The sequence below is a fragment of the Pipra filicauda genome, unplaced genomic scaffold, assembly GCF_003945595.2.
Source record: "Pipra filicauda isolate LSUMZ 115617 unplaced genomic scaffold, ASM394559v2 scaffold45_size4122338_pilon, whole genome shotgun sequence".
Lineage (NCBI taxonomy): Eukaryota > Metazoa > Chordata > Aves > Passeriformes > Pipridae > Pipra > Pipra filicauda.
The window spans coordinates 2636941-2653562 of NW_024104598.1; the positions used below are offsets into that span (position 1 = coordinate 2636941).

At 36.9% G+C, this 16622-nt stretch overlaps 1 protein-coding gene across 2 annotated transcripts in view; it reads left to right on the forward strand.

Annotated features, from left to right (window-relative positions):
- The window catches only part of GAS2 (growth arrest specific 2), an 84209-nt gene that overhangs the window by 10815 nt on the left and 56772 nt on the right, over positions 1–16622 (forward strand). For both annotated transcript variants that reach the window (XM_027732424.2, XM_039385988.1), the window contains exon 3: positions 7112–7236. In XM_027732424.2, the coding sequence (XP_027588225.1) occupies positions 7112–7236 (125 nt within the window). The remainder of the gene's footprint in view (positions 1–7111; positions 7237–16622) is intronic.

Genomic DNA, 16622 nt, shown 5'->3' on the forward strand with positions numbered 1-16622 from the left:
TGTGTGAAGCCAAAGCATGTTGTTGCCAAAAGAGGGTGCAAACCAAACACCTAGAGAAAAAAATCAGGTACATGTGAAGGAAGAGCGAGTCCCTGAAGAGAAGAGAGATTGTCCCTGGCAGGAAGGAGAGAGACAATACTTTGAGATACACAAATCATTCCTGAAGGTGTACAATTTAGAAATTATGAGCCAGGAAATAATATGCTGTTTCCTGAGATCAAATCAAGGAAAAATGGCTTTGGGGTGATCCCTGCAAGTCCAAAGAATACCACCAAACAAATCTATGACTTGTAGAATACCTCATGCTAAAGGAACCATGCCAGCAATTCCTCTCATTAAAGAAAGAGAAGAAAATATTTCGGAGGAGGTGATGGTTGCATGAAACTTTTGTTCCTGTTATTTTGGAGGAAAATTTGGATAAGCACTTTTAAATTGGTGTGTGTGGTTTTGGAGGATTTATTTAATTTTTATTTTGTTTTCTGAAAGTCTGTTCTGCTGAGGCATGGGCAGTATCTTGTCATGGCAAATGCTGTAGTTAAACTATCTCAGTCAATTGGTGTCATACAATAATGGAGTCTATCCAGTGTCTTTCATCTGTACTGTATTTCCTCTTTTTTTTAAGAGAAAGGGAACTATCACTTACCTTTTAAGAGGTGTAGTCAATAAGTACAATGCCAGTAGAATGTAAGAAAATGGTATTTTTCAGGTAGATGATACCCATTTTAGAGTTGTAACAGTTATGAATCCACAACTGCAAAATGGCATGTGTTTTAAGTGATGTACTTGTGTGGTACTTCAATTTAAATTAATGAGTTTGGAATATAAAATTGTCTAGGCAATTCCGGAACAAAGTTCAGAAATACTAACTTTTCATTCCAATTACCACAGGACAGCAATCCAAGTGACTGTTTTTTGAATCAGAAGCAGCACATTCCATTAAGGATTCAGTATATTGTTTAAATGTTTTAAACAATGAAGTTTTCGTGATCCACTCTAAAACAAATAGAACCTTGTTTGCAGTTGGTAACAGAGTTCTCCCACTGATAAGTTTAGGAATGAGGTCACTTTTTGAGCAAGGAAGTAGCAACCAGCAGGAGGTTCTGAAATGCCAACTATAATTAAAAATCTGATTTTTCATATGGACACCAAATTCTGCGCTGCAGAACTAAATGGGTACAACCTTCTTTTAATTAAGCAGCATATACAGTTCATTTGCTTAATGCATCCCCCCCACACCTTCTCACACCAAGCTCTTCTTTTCTCAGAGTTTGTGCTGAAGAATTGAAATTACAGTGATTTGTTAAACCACTTTGAATTCCTGTGCAGACATTGTTATTCAAATTAATAATTCAATTAAGTTAAAATTCACATTCAGAATAAATTAAGTGTAAGTGAATTAAAATAATTATTATTCATAAAAGTATATTAACTCAGAGTTCAAATTTGGTTTAATTACTGCATAATTTAGATTAACTTTAAATAGAGTAGGGATGTGTGGCACATTGCTGTGTGATAAAATAGATATGAATTTACAGCATGCTGTTACCTTGTAAAAACCTGTTTGTACTGTCTAATTTTTCAGCATCCGAAAGGGTAGAAGAATATGGAAGACTTTTTTTGTTTGTTTTGTGGTTTGTTCTTTTCTTTACATGGGACAAATAATGTATTTTGCATTAATGGTCAGTAGATTTTCACAGGCAAGGATGTGCAAGTAGCACAGAACAAATAACGCTGTGTGTCTCCACACCTTAGCTTGCTCTCTCCTGTATCTTGTGTAGCCTCATTGTAAGTGTCATTTATGTATGTACAGTAAGCCTCATTTATGCCAGTTCTAGTGCAATAAGGTTTCTCAATTTTTAAAGCACACAAATATGCATTTAAGTTAATTTTTGCCATTTTGGTTCATGTTTTGTTTCATCTATATTTTAGTCATAGGTACTCAACATGGACATAGAATCTTTGCAAAGAAACATAGATTAAAAAAAATAATAGTATTTTAGACAAAAATAGGGCTGAACCTCTTTGAAGTAGCTTGATCAACTGATGGTGTTTTAGGAAATTTTTGTGGAGAGGCAATTGTGTCCTACAAAGTGTTACTGGAAGTTGAAAAGATTATGGTCTTGCAGTAGCAAAGCCTGGTGTGGGTTCAAAATTACAAACTGGAAAACATTTTCAGGATATTGTACTTTATAATATGAATGAAGGATTTTGATTTCAGACAGAAGGCAGGCATAGCTAGAGTTTGACCTTACCCAATTGGTAAATTAGAAAACTGAGATACGTGGCGCAGCTGGAAAATAACACTGTGAGAATCTTTAATCCTGAGACTTTAGACATTTTATTTTAATTTAACATGTTGTGGTTTTGGTGTTTTTGTTTTTTTTTTTTGGTATTCACTACTACTTTTGTGTGCATTTTGTTAATTATTTTTGGAACCATGTCAGAGGAACTCACCTTCTGAGAGGACAGTTTGTCATTACAGCTCCATTGCTGAATAGATTTTAGCTGTCTGTACTCTGGGGGATGGAAAAAGGACATTGCAGATGAACTCCATGTGTCAGATAGCATTAACTCATACAATATTGTACATTATAGCATTGGGGGGGTTGTGGTTTGCATGCTGGAGAGAAAGATTGGAGCTATGGGTGTTGTGTCTCTTACCTTTACTTCTCTCTGCTGAGCTTTGGTGCCTCAGTCGAGAGTGGCAGTGGCGAAGTTAAAAAGATGTGTTAACCCAGCTGTCTTGCAAGTCATGATCATGTCCTAGCCTTGCTTTTAGTATGTATAGAGCCAGTGAAACACTTGGGAATGCCTTCATGGCTGACAAACTCCAAATTTGGTAGATTATATGTATATACTTTAGTAGAATGCTCTTGTGGATGCTGAAAAGTTCTGTTCACCTTTAGCAAGCTGCACATGGGAATTAGCACACTTGGGCCATAGTACTCTTCTAGCAGAGGGAAAATAGCAATTTGAAAGGTTTGCTTGCCTGCCTTACTCTCCAGTACTTTCTTGTTTTCTCTTGTGTGTCTGCAGAAGCAAAGTGGCTGATGTGAGGAGGGGTGGGTCTCACCACCAGCCTGGAGTTTAGCACAGGTACAGAGAGATGGTCTGTGTTTCCTCTTTGGCTATTGTGTGGAGCTCTCATCTTTCTACTCATTCCCAGAATTCATTTACAAGCTGCAGAGGGTTATATTGTCTTCTACTCCATCCAGCTTCATTTAGCACGTGGGACCACACCTTGGGCACGTGCCTGAGCTTCAGGGTTTCAATGCTGAGGCCTCTTCCAAACAGCTTTCTGGGCTTCAGAAGCTCGCAGCTGAGTGGCTGGAGGATGCAGGGTGCTGAGGAACTGGACATGTAAATGTTGAGTGTTGTTTGTACACAGAAGTTTCTTGGATACAAAAGAGAAGGAGGCTTGGATAAAAAGGAGCATAGGGGCAAGGATGTTAGGGGAGTTGAAGACCAGGCTAGGTATGTAAAGGTGTGTTGCGGGAGGTGTAAAGTTTGGGATTGAGGAGTAGGAAGTATTGTGCAAGAGAACTCTTTCTTTGATTCTGAATTAAATCTCGTTCAGCTTAGTGTTTTTGTTCCACTTGCTGTCTAAGGGCGTTCTGTAACAGTATGTCTATTTTCAACATCAGTTTGTTCAGATCAAGCCAGTGGGAAATGCAGGTCTTTGAATGTCTTGATATTCAGACATTTTAATGCTGATACTTCCAGTGATTCTGCTGGCGTTGGTACAGTTTCTCTCTTAGTTGAGTGGCTTATCTAATTCTCTTTAGTATCAACGTGCTTTTGGAATTGTTTATATGTCCCACTTCAAGTAAGTGATAATGTCTCAGTGCTTTCAAAACCATTGCTTCTGCTGTCAGTTTGTGGGGTGTTAACAGAGTAGCCTTGTCAGAAGATAACTAGTTTTGTATGTGCATAAAATCACTGGCCTGTTGTTTTCCTTATTTTTGTCACATTTTGTTATTTTGGGTTAAAGCACTGTAGATGTGTTTCAGAGATTCACCCTAGTGACATATTTCTATTCAAAAACTACTAGTTTTGTGTTGCTACCGAAACGTACAATTAAAACAGTCCTTCAGCTAGTTCTGAGGCTGGAGTCAGTCTTACACTGTATTCATTACAGCAAATGTAGAAGAACTGAGTGCAATAATAGAAGAACTAACTAGGTTTTTGGTACTTTGGGTCTTTCAGTCCCTCAGCCTTCTGCTGAAGGCTCTGGTTGTCCGAGGCAGCCCGTAGGGAATGCTTTGTCTTTGACCTCTTGGACACACACCCAGGGCATGGTCTCTTTTCAGCTATTCTGTCATGAACCTCCCAGTCTGGTTGCACTGTGACCCTACAGATAGCTGCTCGTAGTTTGCAAGAGGTAGAGCAGTTTGACTTTTTCGGGGGCACCTGGTGGTTGTGGTAAAAGAGAGGGTAAGCAATGCTTGCGAGGTTCCAGAAAGCCTTCGTGTTCCTGTGTGTGTTTTTTTTCCCCCCTCATACTTTCAGTGTTGTTTTTTTTATTATACTTAATGTTATTACCATTCTATAAAAATATTGCAACTGCTTTCTTGTAATTATAGGGGGAGTTATACATTTTTAATGGAGTTTAATGTTTTTTCCATACAAATACACAGAGCCTTTTTTTTCCCCTCAGGTTATGAACATTACTCTCATTTGAATCAATATATTTCAACTGTTAAATATGTCAGAGTGTCTGTTTTAGCAAAGAAATGCCACCTTTTGGAGCCATAAAATATAGTGAATTGAAAGCTGACACCTAATATTCTTTTCATTGGATACAGATGTTCAATGCAAAATTCATTCTTTCAGATTTCATAAAGGGGAATAGAACTCAAATAATCCAGCTTGGTGTACAATATGCAGTGACCAAATTGCTAAAGCACTTGAAATAATATAACTGTATTGTTAAATAGCAGAAGAAGATAAAAGAATTTTTCCATATCTGTGTAAAGAGAAAATGTCTCTAAATAGGTTTTATGTTTTTATAACATTTTATTATTATGAAACAATAAATCTTTGGATCACAGTACTGGAGATATGTAAAATGTGATTTTTCTGTTTTACCCATGTGAAAAATTACATTTTGCAAACTAAAATAAAAATGTTGAGTAAGTTAAAAATATTTGAAATTTAATTTCTTAAAAAGAAAAGGAGCATATTATAAAATATAATACTCTTTAAAGGAAAGAGATTCCTGTAGCATGGTCCTTTTTCAAATTTAGCTTTCTAATGACTTTATAACACTTTATAAAAATGCTAATGGGGCAAATGGGAAAATATGTAGGCTAGAATGGTGGCAAAGGCTTTTGAGGTGCTGAGATGTTCCATTTTTTTATCTGTGGGCTATTATAATTTCAGTTCTGGCTTCATCTGAGCTGGAGACACTGTAAAATATTATCAGTTAGGGATAAGCTAACTGCCATGTCTGCAGTGCTACTACTGCTCTCTTGCCTGGGGAAGTCATTTAGGTATACAGGAGCCATGAAGTGGGCTATATGGCAGATGGAATTAAGAGGGAATAAAAAAGGGGGAAATTTCATGTTTAAACAGATATTTCTGAAGTAAAAATGTTTTAGAAAAAAGAAGTTTAACTTCAATTACTTTATAATGCTGCTATATTCAGTATTGTGACATTGAGTATCAGATTACAATGCACCAGCAAGAAGTTCAGTTTTAATTTTTTATCTACTTCATTTTTGTAAGTTTTTTCCCTCTCTTCTGAGCAAAAGATGTAGAAAAGTTTTACTTCACTTTTTCACTTTTCCTTTTTTTTTTTTCATTTTGACTAAAAAAATGCAGTGAACCTGTTCTAAACAGAATAAAGTTTTCAGTTTCCAGACATCTCATGGAAGCAGAAGTGGATCTGGATGAGGTGGGGAACCACTCTAACTTCAGTTTTTGAATATTTTTCTTTTTTTTTTTTTGACAGGGTAGACTATTGTTACTAACGTGTGCTGTGTGACAGTCTGTGAAAAATGAGTTAATAGCGTTATTCCTGTTTCTAAATGACATATATAAATATTGGGGGGGAAAAATATCCTATCTTAATAGAAGGAGAAATAATTAGTCCCTGATGCTCTCTTGATATTAGTGGAAGTTAAGAGGGCTGAAAAATACAGCTGCTAGTCAAAAAAGCTCCAAAGAGAAAGCACATTTTTTGGTAGAAACGTGAAAATTAAAAACCTTCAGTAAGAATTAGGAATATTTTTACCTGAAAATGATGTAAGGATCCTGAAAGTTTAATCTAGGATGGTAAATGATTTCTTTCTGGTCTGGCCTGCCCAGTCTGATGAACATGCACATCTCATCATGAGACTTGGAATCTCCTCTTCCAGGGGTGTGTAATTACATTGTATTGTAAGGTTGTCTGGTCTGCTGTAGCAAGGAGGACAGTTTGTGGTAGCTGAAATAGTGTCATACAGGATGATGTAGTAATTGATATATTTTGAAATCAGAGTATTTTGCCTTCGTTCTTGGAGTGCAGATTTTAATCCGTGTGGCAACTAGATGCATGACATGAAATTTCACTCCCTTTTTTTCTTATGTACCTAACTTTATTTCTGAAAAAGGACTTTCATAGGAGCGTTGCAGTAACTGTAGTATCTTGTGTACTTCTTGCAGGACCAAGTCTTAAGAGTCTTCTAAAAAAATGTAGTCCTTTCCTTCTTGACAAGATTTTCTGCTTCTGCTACAAAATAAACTGTTAGCAACTCTTATGCTATAGCTACACGTGCACACTGGTGTGAACCATTTGCCTGCTGTAGACTGTCTTTGAAAATATTGTGTTAAAACCACTGGATTTCCATAAGTAAAGTGAAATACATGGAGTCTGATATGCTAGAATTATTTTTCAAATATCACATGCCTTCTCCAAAAAAAAAAAGCATGTTTTTTTCATGATTTTCTGTATATCTACAGGTGGAGTAGTAGTGAGGTTATTCACTAAATATTCAAAGTAATACAAGTTTTTCAGTTAAAGTGTATTGCAAATTATTGTTGAGGTTTCTATTGATTTTCTCTTTTCACACAAATGCAGTCTGTACTATTGCATGCTTTCTGCCATGTTAACTCTCTGTTTGCTGTTCAGGTAGAGAAATAACAGCAGAAACCTTTATGGAGAAATTGGATAACGGAGCCTTGCTTTGCCGGTTAGCTGAGACCCTGCAGGAGAAGTTTAAAGAAAACAGCTTTGATGCAAACAAGCCTGGCAGAGTAAGTGATGGTCAATGTTCTAGTGTGCAATATCAGTATCTGGGGTATCTGAACTTTTTTGGTTTGGTACTGAACTTCTTTTTGCACCGTTAAGAGATTTCACGTGTGGAGATTCTGCAAAAGAGCGGGGAGGTAATTGCTCTGTGTAGAAGAACAACTGTATAAAGGTGGGGGAAATAATGCTTGTCTGGTAATTATTAAGGTAACTATGCAAAGCAGTTACTCAAAAAAACTACTTGTAATATGTGGAGGATAAGACAGAACAAGATCTAGCAGTAGCTAAAGGAGAAAATGTGATCCTTGCATTTATTTGCAAGGGGAATATTAAGTAGCTGTGGGAGGTGTCTTTTCCTCCAAAAACAGCTCCAGGGAGGCCAGTAATAAAACTCTATAGTTAGTTTTGGTGCCTCAAGTTTGAAGGTCCTGTTGGTGTACTGGAAGAGGTTTCAACAAAAAGGTGCAGGAATGATGTAGAAAATGTGAAACTGAGAAGATCCTGAAGAGTTTTGGAAAGATCAGGTTAAGATCTTGCTTGAATGCAACCTCTCTTTCCTTTAAATTATTTTCATAGGACAGTCTTACTGGGAGAGACTCAAGAGTGCAGCGATTCTGTTTCTGGGAGAAGTTGAATTAAAGGGTCGACACATTAAAACATTTATTGTGAAACTTTCTATTTTTCTTGTGCATTCAGGTACATCTTCCTTGAAAGCTAAAACAGGTAAATAAAAAGCAGGTAAAAATGAGCCCAAGAACATAATGCATCTTTTATCTTTGATGTTTTCATAACTTATCTGTAGCAGAAATTAGGGTACAGCATGAATTTTATCAGCTGTTCTGAGAACTGTCAGCCTTGTGCCAGTTGCACCTGTTGTTTTTCTTGGTTCCAAGTTCATAATTGTTGTTGCAGAAGAAGTTGTCATGTTTCCTATTTCAAATAATAATCAGGGCTTGTTTAGTAGAGGTACTGGTTGACTTCTGAGTTCCTCTTTATAATATGATCTTTATAATATTGTCTTCACCTGTGCCATGGTAGCTTCCAAGTGAGAAAACACCTATGGCAATCTAGGAACTAGCTTAGGCAGAAAGAAGGGTTACTTGTATTTGTTTTTGAGCCTAAATTACATTAGAAGCTGATTAGACATGTGCAGTCACGTGTGTTGTCATTACTTAGATTTGTTGGTCTTTTATTTGTCAAACTGGTATAACTGACAATGCAATTAAAAAAAAATCTGTTCTGCTGCTATTTTCTCTATGTATATTGTTTCATATTTATTATAGTAAGAATTCAAAGAAATGGCAGAATAATAGATTTATGTCATTGTAGACTATTAGGAAGCTCTTCATCCTTTCAGATTTTAGTTCCCTGTGTAGCAGTCTTAGGCAATAGGACTAGCCTACACATTGAAAAATCTGACTTGTGGTGCCAAGGAAATTTATGAGAAGATTATACTGTATGAAATTTAGCACAGTAAGAATTCCACAATCTTCCCCTGAATAATTATTTTGCACCCTATTAATAATATATATGTAATTTTGAAGCCATTTGACCGTTTCTCTGCCCAGGAAAACAGAAACATGGCCTTTTACCTAGGTGCCCCAATGACTGGAAGAAGCTGCTGAGTTGTGTTGAGTTCAGCTCCTATCAAAATAGATAACTTACTTTTCTATCCGTATATGTAACTTTTAATTATTTTTTTATGTGAACATCTTCCTAGATGGAAAAGCTCCATGCAATATTTTAGGTTTAGTTTTGTCTTAAACAAAGATAGGAAGATGAAATATCCTGTTCTGACTGATATGTACTAGTGATCATGAATTCATTGGGCAGCTCTTTGGGGCTGTCTGGCCAGTTTAGCAGCTATAGCAACAGATGTAAGTAGACATTAAAAGCTAATACTGCATGCACTGACTCATCAGCTGTTTGCCATGATTCCTTAAATTCATAATGCAGTGCTCTACAAAATAGCAGAGGCTAAACCCCTTTTGCTTCTGGGTTAACTTGTGCAATATATTTCTAGTCACTGTTAGTTTTGCAGTTTGTTTGTTAACTAAACTGTATCATTCCCTTTCTTATTAGGGAACACTGAACTTTCTTCAGATTTCAGGAAAAGCCCCTAGGTCAGCAGCAGCCTTTTTGAGTGTGGAATACATTGGGAAAGCAGAAACCAGAAAAGAGTTTTGCCTCCCAAAATACTTTGTTTTCCAAATCTGAAAGGCATGTTGATAATAACACTTCCTTTTTGTGTCAAGTGGAGACACTTGTGGACACTGGGGGAATTTTCAAAATACATAGGAAACTGCTGGTAACATAATGTGGAAATACAGCTTTAAGAGACTGAAGAGATTAAATGGTGTTCAATGCAAAAGTAGTTTCTTAAGAGGCAGAGGAAGGGGATGCAGTTGTAACTTTTATGTATGAAGGAGATAATGGAGTTGTCTTGTATGAGTGACTGAGTAGATTAGGACTCCTGAGTGTGAAAAAAGAGGCATATGACAGAATCTGCAAAATGAGGAAGGTGTGGTAGAAGTTCAGTTTCTACACAGAGACTACAGGACACTGAATGAAGGTAGCAGAAGCCAGACAAGCAAAAGGGGGAGAATTGTTTACAAACCAGTTGGACAATTCCTGTCAAAGACTGTTAAAATTTACCTGGATTCCAGTAAACACTAATAAGGTGATGGAAGAGAGATTTCTTGGAAGGCTGAATACACAGGAACCCCACTCAGATGAGGAAGTCCCTATAGGTGAAAATTGTTGGAACTTCAGAAAGTATGAGAGTCACTCTCATGTTCTGTGTGTTAACTGTTTCCTGGGGATGATTACCCAGCTGGTTGTGCAAGTAGACAAAGGCAACTCTATCCTTTCACAAGAGTCAAACTTCTAAGAAGTTATTTGAAGTTAAATTTTTTAAGCAGCTAAACCATGCTAACAAAACCTGATCATTCTGAAAACATTGATGATCCTTTGCTAGAGACAGACAAAACTTTTGAGTTTTAAATGAAAATGGACTTTTTTAACAGGGAGGGCAGTGTTAGACTGGTGGGAGTATATGATGTATTTTTTAAGAAGTCCTTTTTTCCTCTTTTTGGAGATTTTTACAGTCATAAATAAACCCAACCATGTACACTTATAAAATGGCAAGGAGATGACTTCTATCAGTCTTAATAAATGCTCAAGATTTGTATGGTAGTAAGTTGTTGGAACTACCTGTGCTGCTGCTCCTGCTAATGATCAACTGTCTAGAAATTACAGACTTATTATTATAGCAGCAGTTATTCCATAAAAGTCATTCATGTCACAGGATGCCATTTTGTAATTTTCTCCCACTGGCTTGGATTTCATCTCCACGCTCTCCTGCCAGTATTTTACTTTTCCTGACAGATAGTTAATTTGAGAATTTCACAGCTGTACAAACAAATTCAGAGCATCAAGTCATGTGCAGTGTGCACAGAGCCCACATTTGATTTGATTTAGTTTAGTTTAGTAGGACCATTAATTAAGATTTTAAAATAAACATAAATAAATTGTGTTAATAGTTGGTACCATTTTTATAGGCAGGGCTTGTGTTAATGGTTGTTACCATTTTTATAGGTAGGGCATAGTAGTCTGTCCACCATCCTTGAAGCTGCCTATATATTTATGAACTTTTCATTCAAAACTATGTTTTCATGGTGAATGAAAACAGGTTGAAGCTTTAATTATCCTTTTTCTCCAAGTTCTCAGAGGCTAATCAGTTCAATTTCAAGTCAAATCCCTCTTATAAATACTTATGAATAATCAATTGGAACATAAAATTTAGCCTCATTTTCAGGAAGCTAGTATCTATTGATTTGGCCAATAAAAGAAATAGAAGTAAGTACAAAAAATCAATCCAAGTGCAAATATTTCTGAACTTCTAGAATTATTAATTCAAATAGGCATTTAATTTTATTCTTTCCATGGGGACTGATTTAATAAGATTAAACTGAATGTTCACTGAGCTGTCGTGTAGAAAAAAGTGAGTAAACTGTGTCCTTGGATGTGCACATCCACTTCCATGAAGCTGTCCATGAAATAGTAATTTCTGCAAATATACATTCATGTATATCCTAATATTAGGAGATTCTGTCCACATCTTACCCATAGTCATAGTACCTGAAGTGTATTTTGCAATTTTTCTGTATCCAAAGCTTTCACTTGGTCCTCTGAAAGGTACTTGGCAAATCTGATACTTGGTGAGTGTGGATCACTGTGGCAGCATTGGCTTCTCACAGTCATGCAGGTTCACATCAGGTGAGACTTTTGGCCTGGTGACTTTGAGAGCCACATTATACATTTTTGAGAGTTACAATTAAGAGAGCTAAACAACTATTTGGGATGGATTTTTTTTTGCCTTTAGTTAAGTTCTAATGTTGAAGTTGAATTTTTCAAAGGTGAAACAATTCAGCCATTTCACAACTGAAAACTCTGGTTTAAATTTCAAGCTGTTTTTGCTTCTAGAGACAGTTATGTATATCTGTGGAAGTAGAGGCAGAATCCTGTAAACTACAGGACTTGAAAATCCAGGGGATTGACCTGAATTCTGGCAATGTTGGAAGAAGGGGCTGGTGGCAAAAGAGCAAGATCATAAACTGGAGGCCCAGTATTTTCCCATCTCAGCTATAAACTTACTGTTTGCTTTTGGGAGAATACATATCTGGGCTTTCACTTTCTACATCTGTAACCTAGGAATACTCTTCACTGTAAAATAGTAGCTTGATTTGTGAACATTGTAAAGAGCTTTGAGCACTTTGGCTATTGCTGCCTCATTTGGTGAGCCGTGATTCCTATTAGGTAGTTCCCATTATGAAAAAAAATTGTATTTAACTCTGGTCATTTACAAGAAACATGGAAGCTTATGGTTCTCTAAATGTAGATGAGAGAAAGATCTTTGCTTGTGGGTGTACTGCTTCAAACAGCTTTGTGTCTGCCCTGCAATGGGGCCACAAGCAAAGGTAGGGAACTCTGTCCTCCTAAAGTAGAGAATCTGCACCAGTGGTTCAGAATTGGATCTGGAATCTGGATCTTGCTTTTAGGCCCCAGATGGCCAAGCTGAAAGTCTGAGCTGGTGTTTCTATATGGTGTTTTTATTTATACTGTAGGCTTCAGTTTCCCAAGGTTATCCCATGCTATAGATGGGATGGATATACAACATTCTGTAAACTTGGTTCCCTGAACCTGTCTGCCCAGTGTAAAGAGTCCTCAGCTGCAGCAGAGCCATGTTCTGGTGCCCCCTGTAAGTTATAAATCTGACTCTCCAGCTGAGAATTGCATGGATAGGATTGCAGGAATTGTTAGGCTATGAACAGATTCTTTGTGGTCTAGGGCAGCAATTTTCTTGTCTGCACACTTGCACTTTCCTGGAGACTTATTTTGCAATAAAAGCTTCTGGAGCCAATTTCTAATCATATTACAATATAGATATGGCTCTCAGTTACTTGGGAGGAATAAAAAAAAATACAGCATTGTCTTTCTGTGTATTAATCTTCGTAGTGGCAGACTGATGTGGATATGAGAGGAAAAGAATAATCTTGCGAAATGACTCACAAGTGCTAATCCATCTGGAAGGAATCATTTCCACAAGACTGTAAAGCTGTTTGTTGGAGATTTCCTTGTACCTTTCTCAGACATGTCAATGGCTTGCTGAGCTCCTCCTAGATTGCTGCCAGGTTTCTTGCAGATACTGTAAGATTCGCCTTCAGTGGGTCACGTGCACAAACCTTCTATGCCTCAACAAATAACTCCTACAGCTAAAGTTTATGCTTGCAGGAGGATTGCACGGTAGGATAGAGTAAAGGTTCCCACCAGACTATGAAAGGAGATTTCTGAACAATTCTAGGATATTATGTGTTTGTGTGCCTGGCACCTTCCAGGTGAATACACTGAAGAACTACTTAGAAGGGTTTCAGTGCACTTTAAGCCACACACGCTGTTGGAGGCAGAGCTGTACAGTCCTGGAAGGAGCACTGAGACATCATGTCTCTCCAGACTGTTCTTCCCACTGGTACTTCTTGTCCTTGGGAAAGCATGGTTTGTTCTCTTCTTTGGCTAGAGCACAATTAATCTCTGCCGTGGACTGGCCTTGCTGCTGTCAGTGAACCTGAGGCAGGGATTCTGCTGCACATCCCTCTCTCTGCACCTATTTAACATTGCAGGAATAACCAGAATTTGCATCACAAGGTCGTTGTCAGGGGAAAAGCAGAGAAGATTTAAGCACATAGCTCCTGCTTTGGAAAATATTGTAATGATTCAGACTGCAAATCAGGTCAAGAGGACTGAACTTTGATTTCCAAGAATATCATTTAACTAGAAAACATCTCAAAGCTTTTTCCAGAGATGTTTAATTAACTTTGGTTTTGTATGTAATGCTAATACTTAAACACTTCATAAAATTTGTATTAAGCCCATAAGTTTTCATAGCATTTTACCATTACTTCAGTTTTCTGAGAGAAATTTTATAAACAGCTGATTTTAGATTTGCTGGATTTTGCCTCTTATGTGAAATGTGTTGCAACATTCCTGTTATTTATTTTGTTAAATCTTTAAAGCAAACTGTAAAAATCTTTCTAACAGATCTTTTTTCGTGGCTTTTTGCTTAGACTATTAGGAATAGTCTGGAACAGAAATGTAAGATTAGGGACTTGTATGGAAATAACCATATGTATTTCAAAGTTTGAGAAAACATAATTTAGACCAACTGTCTTCAGTTTAATTGTGCAATTCCTAGGTCAAAGTTAGTGTTAGTGGTTTTTAGGGAATAATGAATAAGCAAGAACTACAGAATTTGGTGCATTTACCAATAGTGAGTCTTGAACTTAAATAATGAGCCAAAATTTCTGAAACAATGGAAACAATGAACATAAATGATGACTGCAATGCAGAAGAAGAAAACAGACATTACTTTGAGGCACACACATCAATTTATAGATATAATTATGTCTAATTTCTTTAAAATAAACATATATTCCCATTTGTCTTTGTATATGCAAATTGGCCCCAAATGCTTCAAGTACACAGTGAAGTTTTGTTCACAGCTTTAGAGGTTGCTTTAAGGCTGGTTTAGAAATTTGGCTGTGTAGATTAGAGATTCCAACACGTTTTTCAAATCACAGGTGTTTTTAAGTTCTACTCCTGCTTAGAATTCCCACGGCTCAAGCAGTTTCCTTGTGGTTTCTAATTGGAAAACTCACAGAAATTCAGATTCTTTATCATAAAGACAAAGATATAATTTTTCTTAAAAATGAGCATACAGGGCTTTGGAATACTTCCATAAATGCAGCTACCTCTGTTTGTCTAATAACACATCAGCTTTATTATGGCTGTTCTTGAAAGTCTTACCTAGTTTTGAGAAGCATGAGCAAACTGTAATTGTTGTTTCTTTTCTTTATTTTTGTTTTAATTATTTGTGGTTTGGATTACAGTTTTGTGTACAAAACTGTACACAAAAGGGGCACATGTGGTTTTGCAGCCTCTTTTCTGATGTCATAGATGTTTCCTACTACCACAACCGATAAAAAGGTTTGTATAAATAATATATAAGATGCAAGTATTGAATCAGGATTTCTGGAACGTTTGTTTCCATGTCTTCACAAGTTGATTCTTTTTCCTTGCCTGTTTTTCCTAAATCTCCTTCCCTGGCTCCTGGTTGTTGCAAGATAGGAAAAGCCATACCTTTCTGTGCAGAAGCTTTTCTTCTCTGCTTGCTGAGAAACAGAGGGTGGAACACACAAATTTTCCACCTATCTACCTTTCCCTCACCAAGCATGATATGCAGTTGGAGTGATTTAGTGGTGTCAGAAGAAATAATCTTTCCATATAATAATCATAGGGCTAATTTTGTTTCCTGTCCAGTTTTCCCAAGCAGCAATTACCTGTTAAATTCTTCCCGAATGTTTTCGGCGTCTGCATAAAAACTGTGTTGTCTTTGTTGAACATCTGGAAATCCAAAAAGCAAACAGATAATGCATCTCAAAGAATTCCATCCTTGTTTAGACTGCCTAGATGTTTATCACTGTCTTCCTTGACGCTTGTCTCATGGGAGGTGAAGCACCATTTGGAACTAATCTTACAGAAAGGCCTGGGAAACCCCCGCCCTGCCTCCCGCTCCAAAAGGTCACTAAGGGCGAGACTGAACCTTGAGAGAAAACCAGGTGGAAGAGGCAGAAGCAGCAGGATGGTAACACAGCACCATACCCTCCGTTGTATATTCCATCAAGGAGTTGGAATGGCTCCTTAAGCTTGTTATTCAGACTGCCAGTGGAAGGTTATCCACTCTAATCCCACAGACCAAAGAAATATCTTGGTTATTTGACCACGCCCTTGGTGAAATTATGGAAACGTCTTTCAGTATGAAATTTTACATTACAACTGTAATGTGTTTTGATGGACTTCAACCATTGAGGCTGAAATGTTTTGAAGCCTTGTCCTTAGCTTGGGTTCTTCTGGAATGATTAAGGGGGAAACGTGATTTTGAAGTTTCTGTGACTGAAATTAGTTGGTTTTGTCAAAATCTGGTATTTTTCATACTTTATTTTCAGAGAATCGTGTCCCCTTTAAGACTATGATGTTTCATAAAACATAATTGTGGGTTAATAAGATGGTTTCCAAAATATGTCCCATGAAAATTCACCCAGATCTGGCCATTTCTATCTCAGGGAAATATTTTAAGATCTCATGGAAAGATTGCTCCTTATTCATGTAGTTGGCATGTTCGTTCATTCACAAGTTTTGCTGTGTGACAATGCCACAAACAAATGCAACCCTCCTATTTTTTCTCATTTAATTGCAATATAAATGAGGAAAATTCAGAAACTAGGATTCTTCAACAAACTCTAGGCTGATTCAGTTCTGATTTCTTATGTTGTGATGGGGAAAACTCAGATTCATCTGTCAAAGATAAGGTGTAATTGCCCTCTGAAAGAGTAACTGGGAGAATTGCCCCATTCTGTTCTAATCAAATATTATTGAAGAAGCCTATTATGAAATGCCAATTTTAAAAATCCCCGTTAAACATTAATTCTGAAACCCAGAGATCTAAAGAAAAGGTACAGAACACTCACTGAATGGGAATGAACTGCTGAATCCCTGTTTTCAGGAACACCGGAGGGAGGTCTTTGACATGACTTAGTGTCTCTCTCTTATTTTCTGTTTATAAAATCTTAGTAAGGTTTTAAAACTTTTTAAATTGCAGTCTCTCTCTTTTAGCGATATTTAATTGTAGTCATTCTCTTTAATGCTGTTACAGCATTAGAAAAAAAAAAGAAAAAAAAAACCATCCACCTTTGATTTTTGCATTTGACCTGCTACAATTTCAGCGCATAGAGGAGTGGGAGCAGTGGCTTTTAATTTTTGGTGTGTACATGCCTGG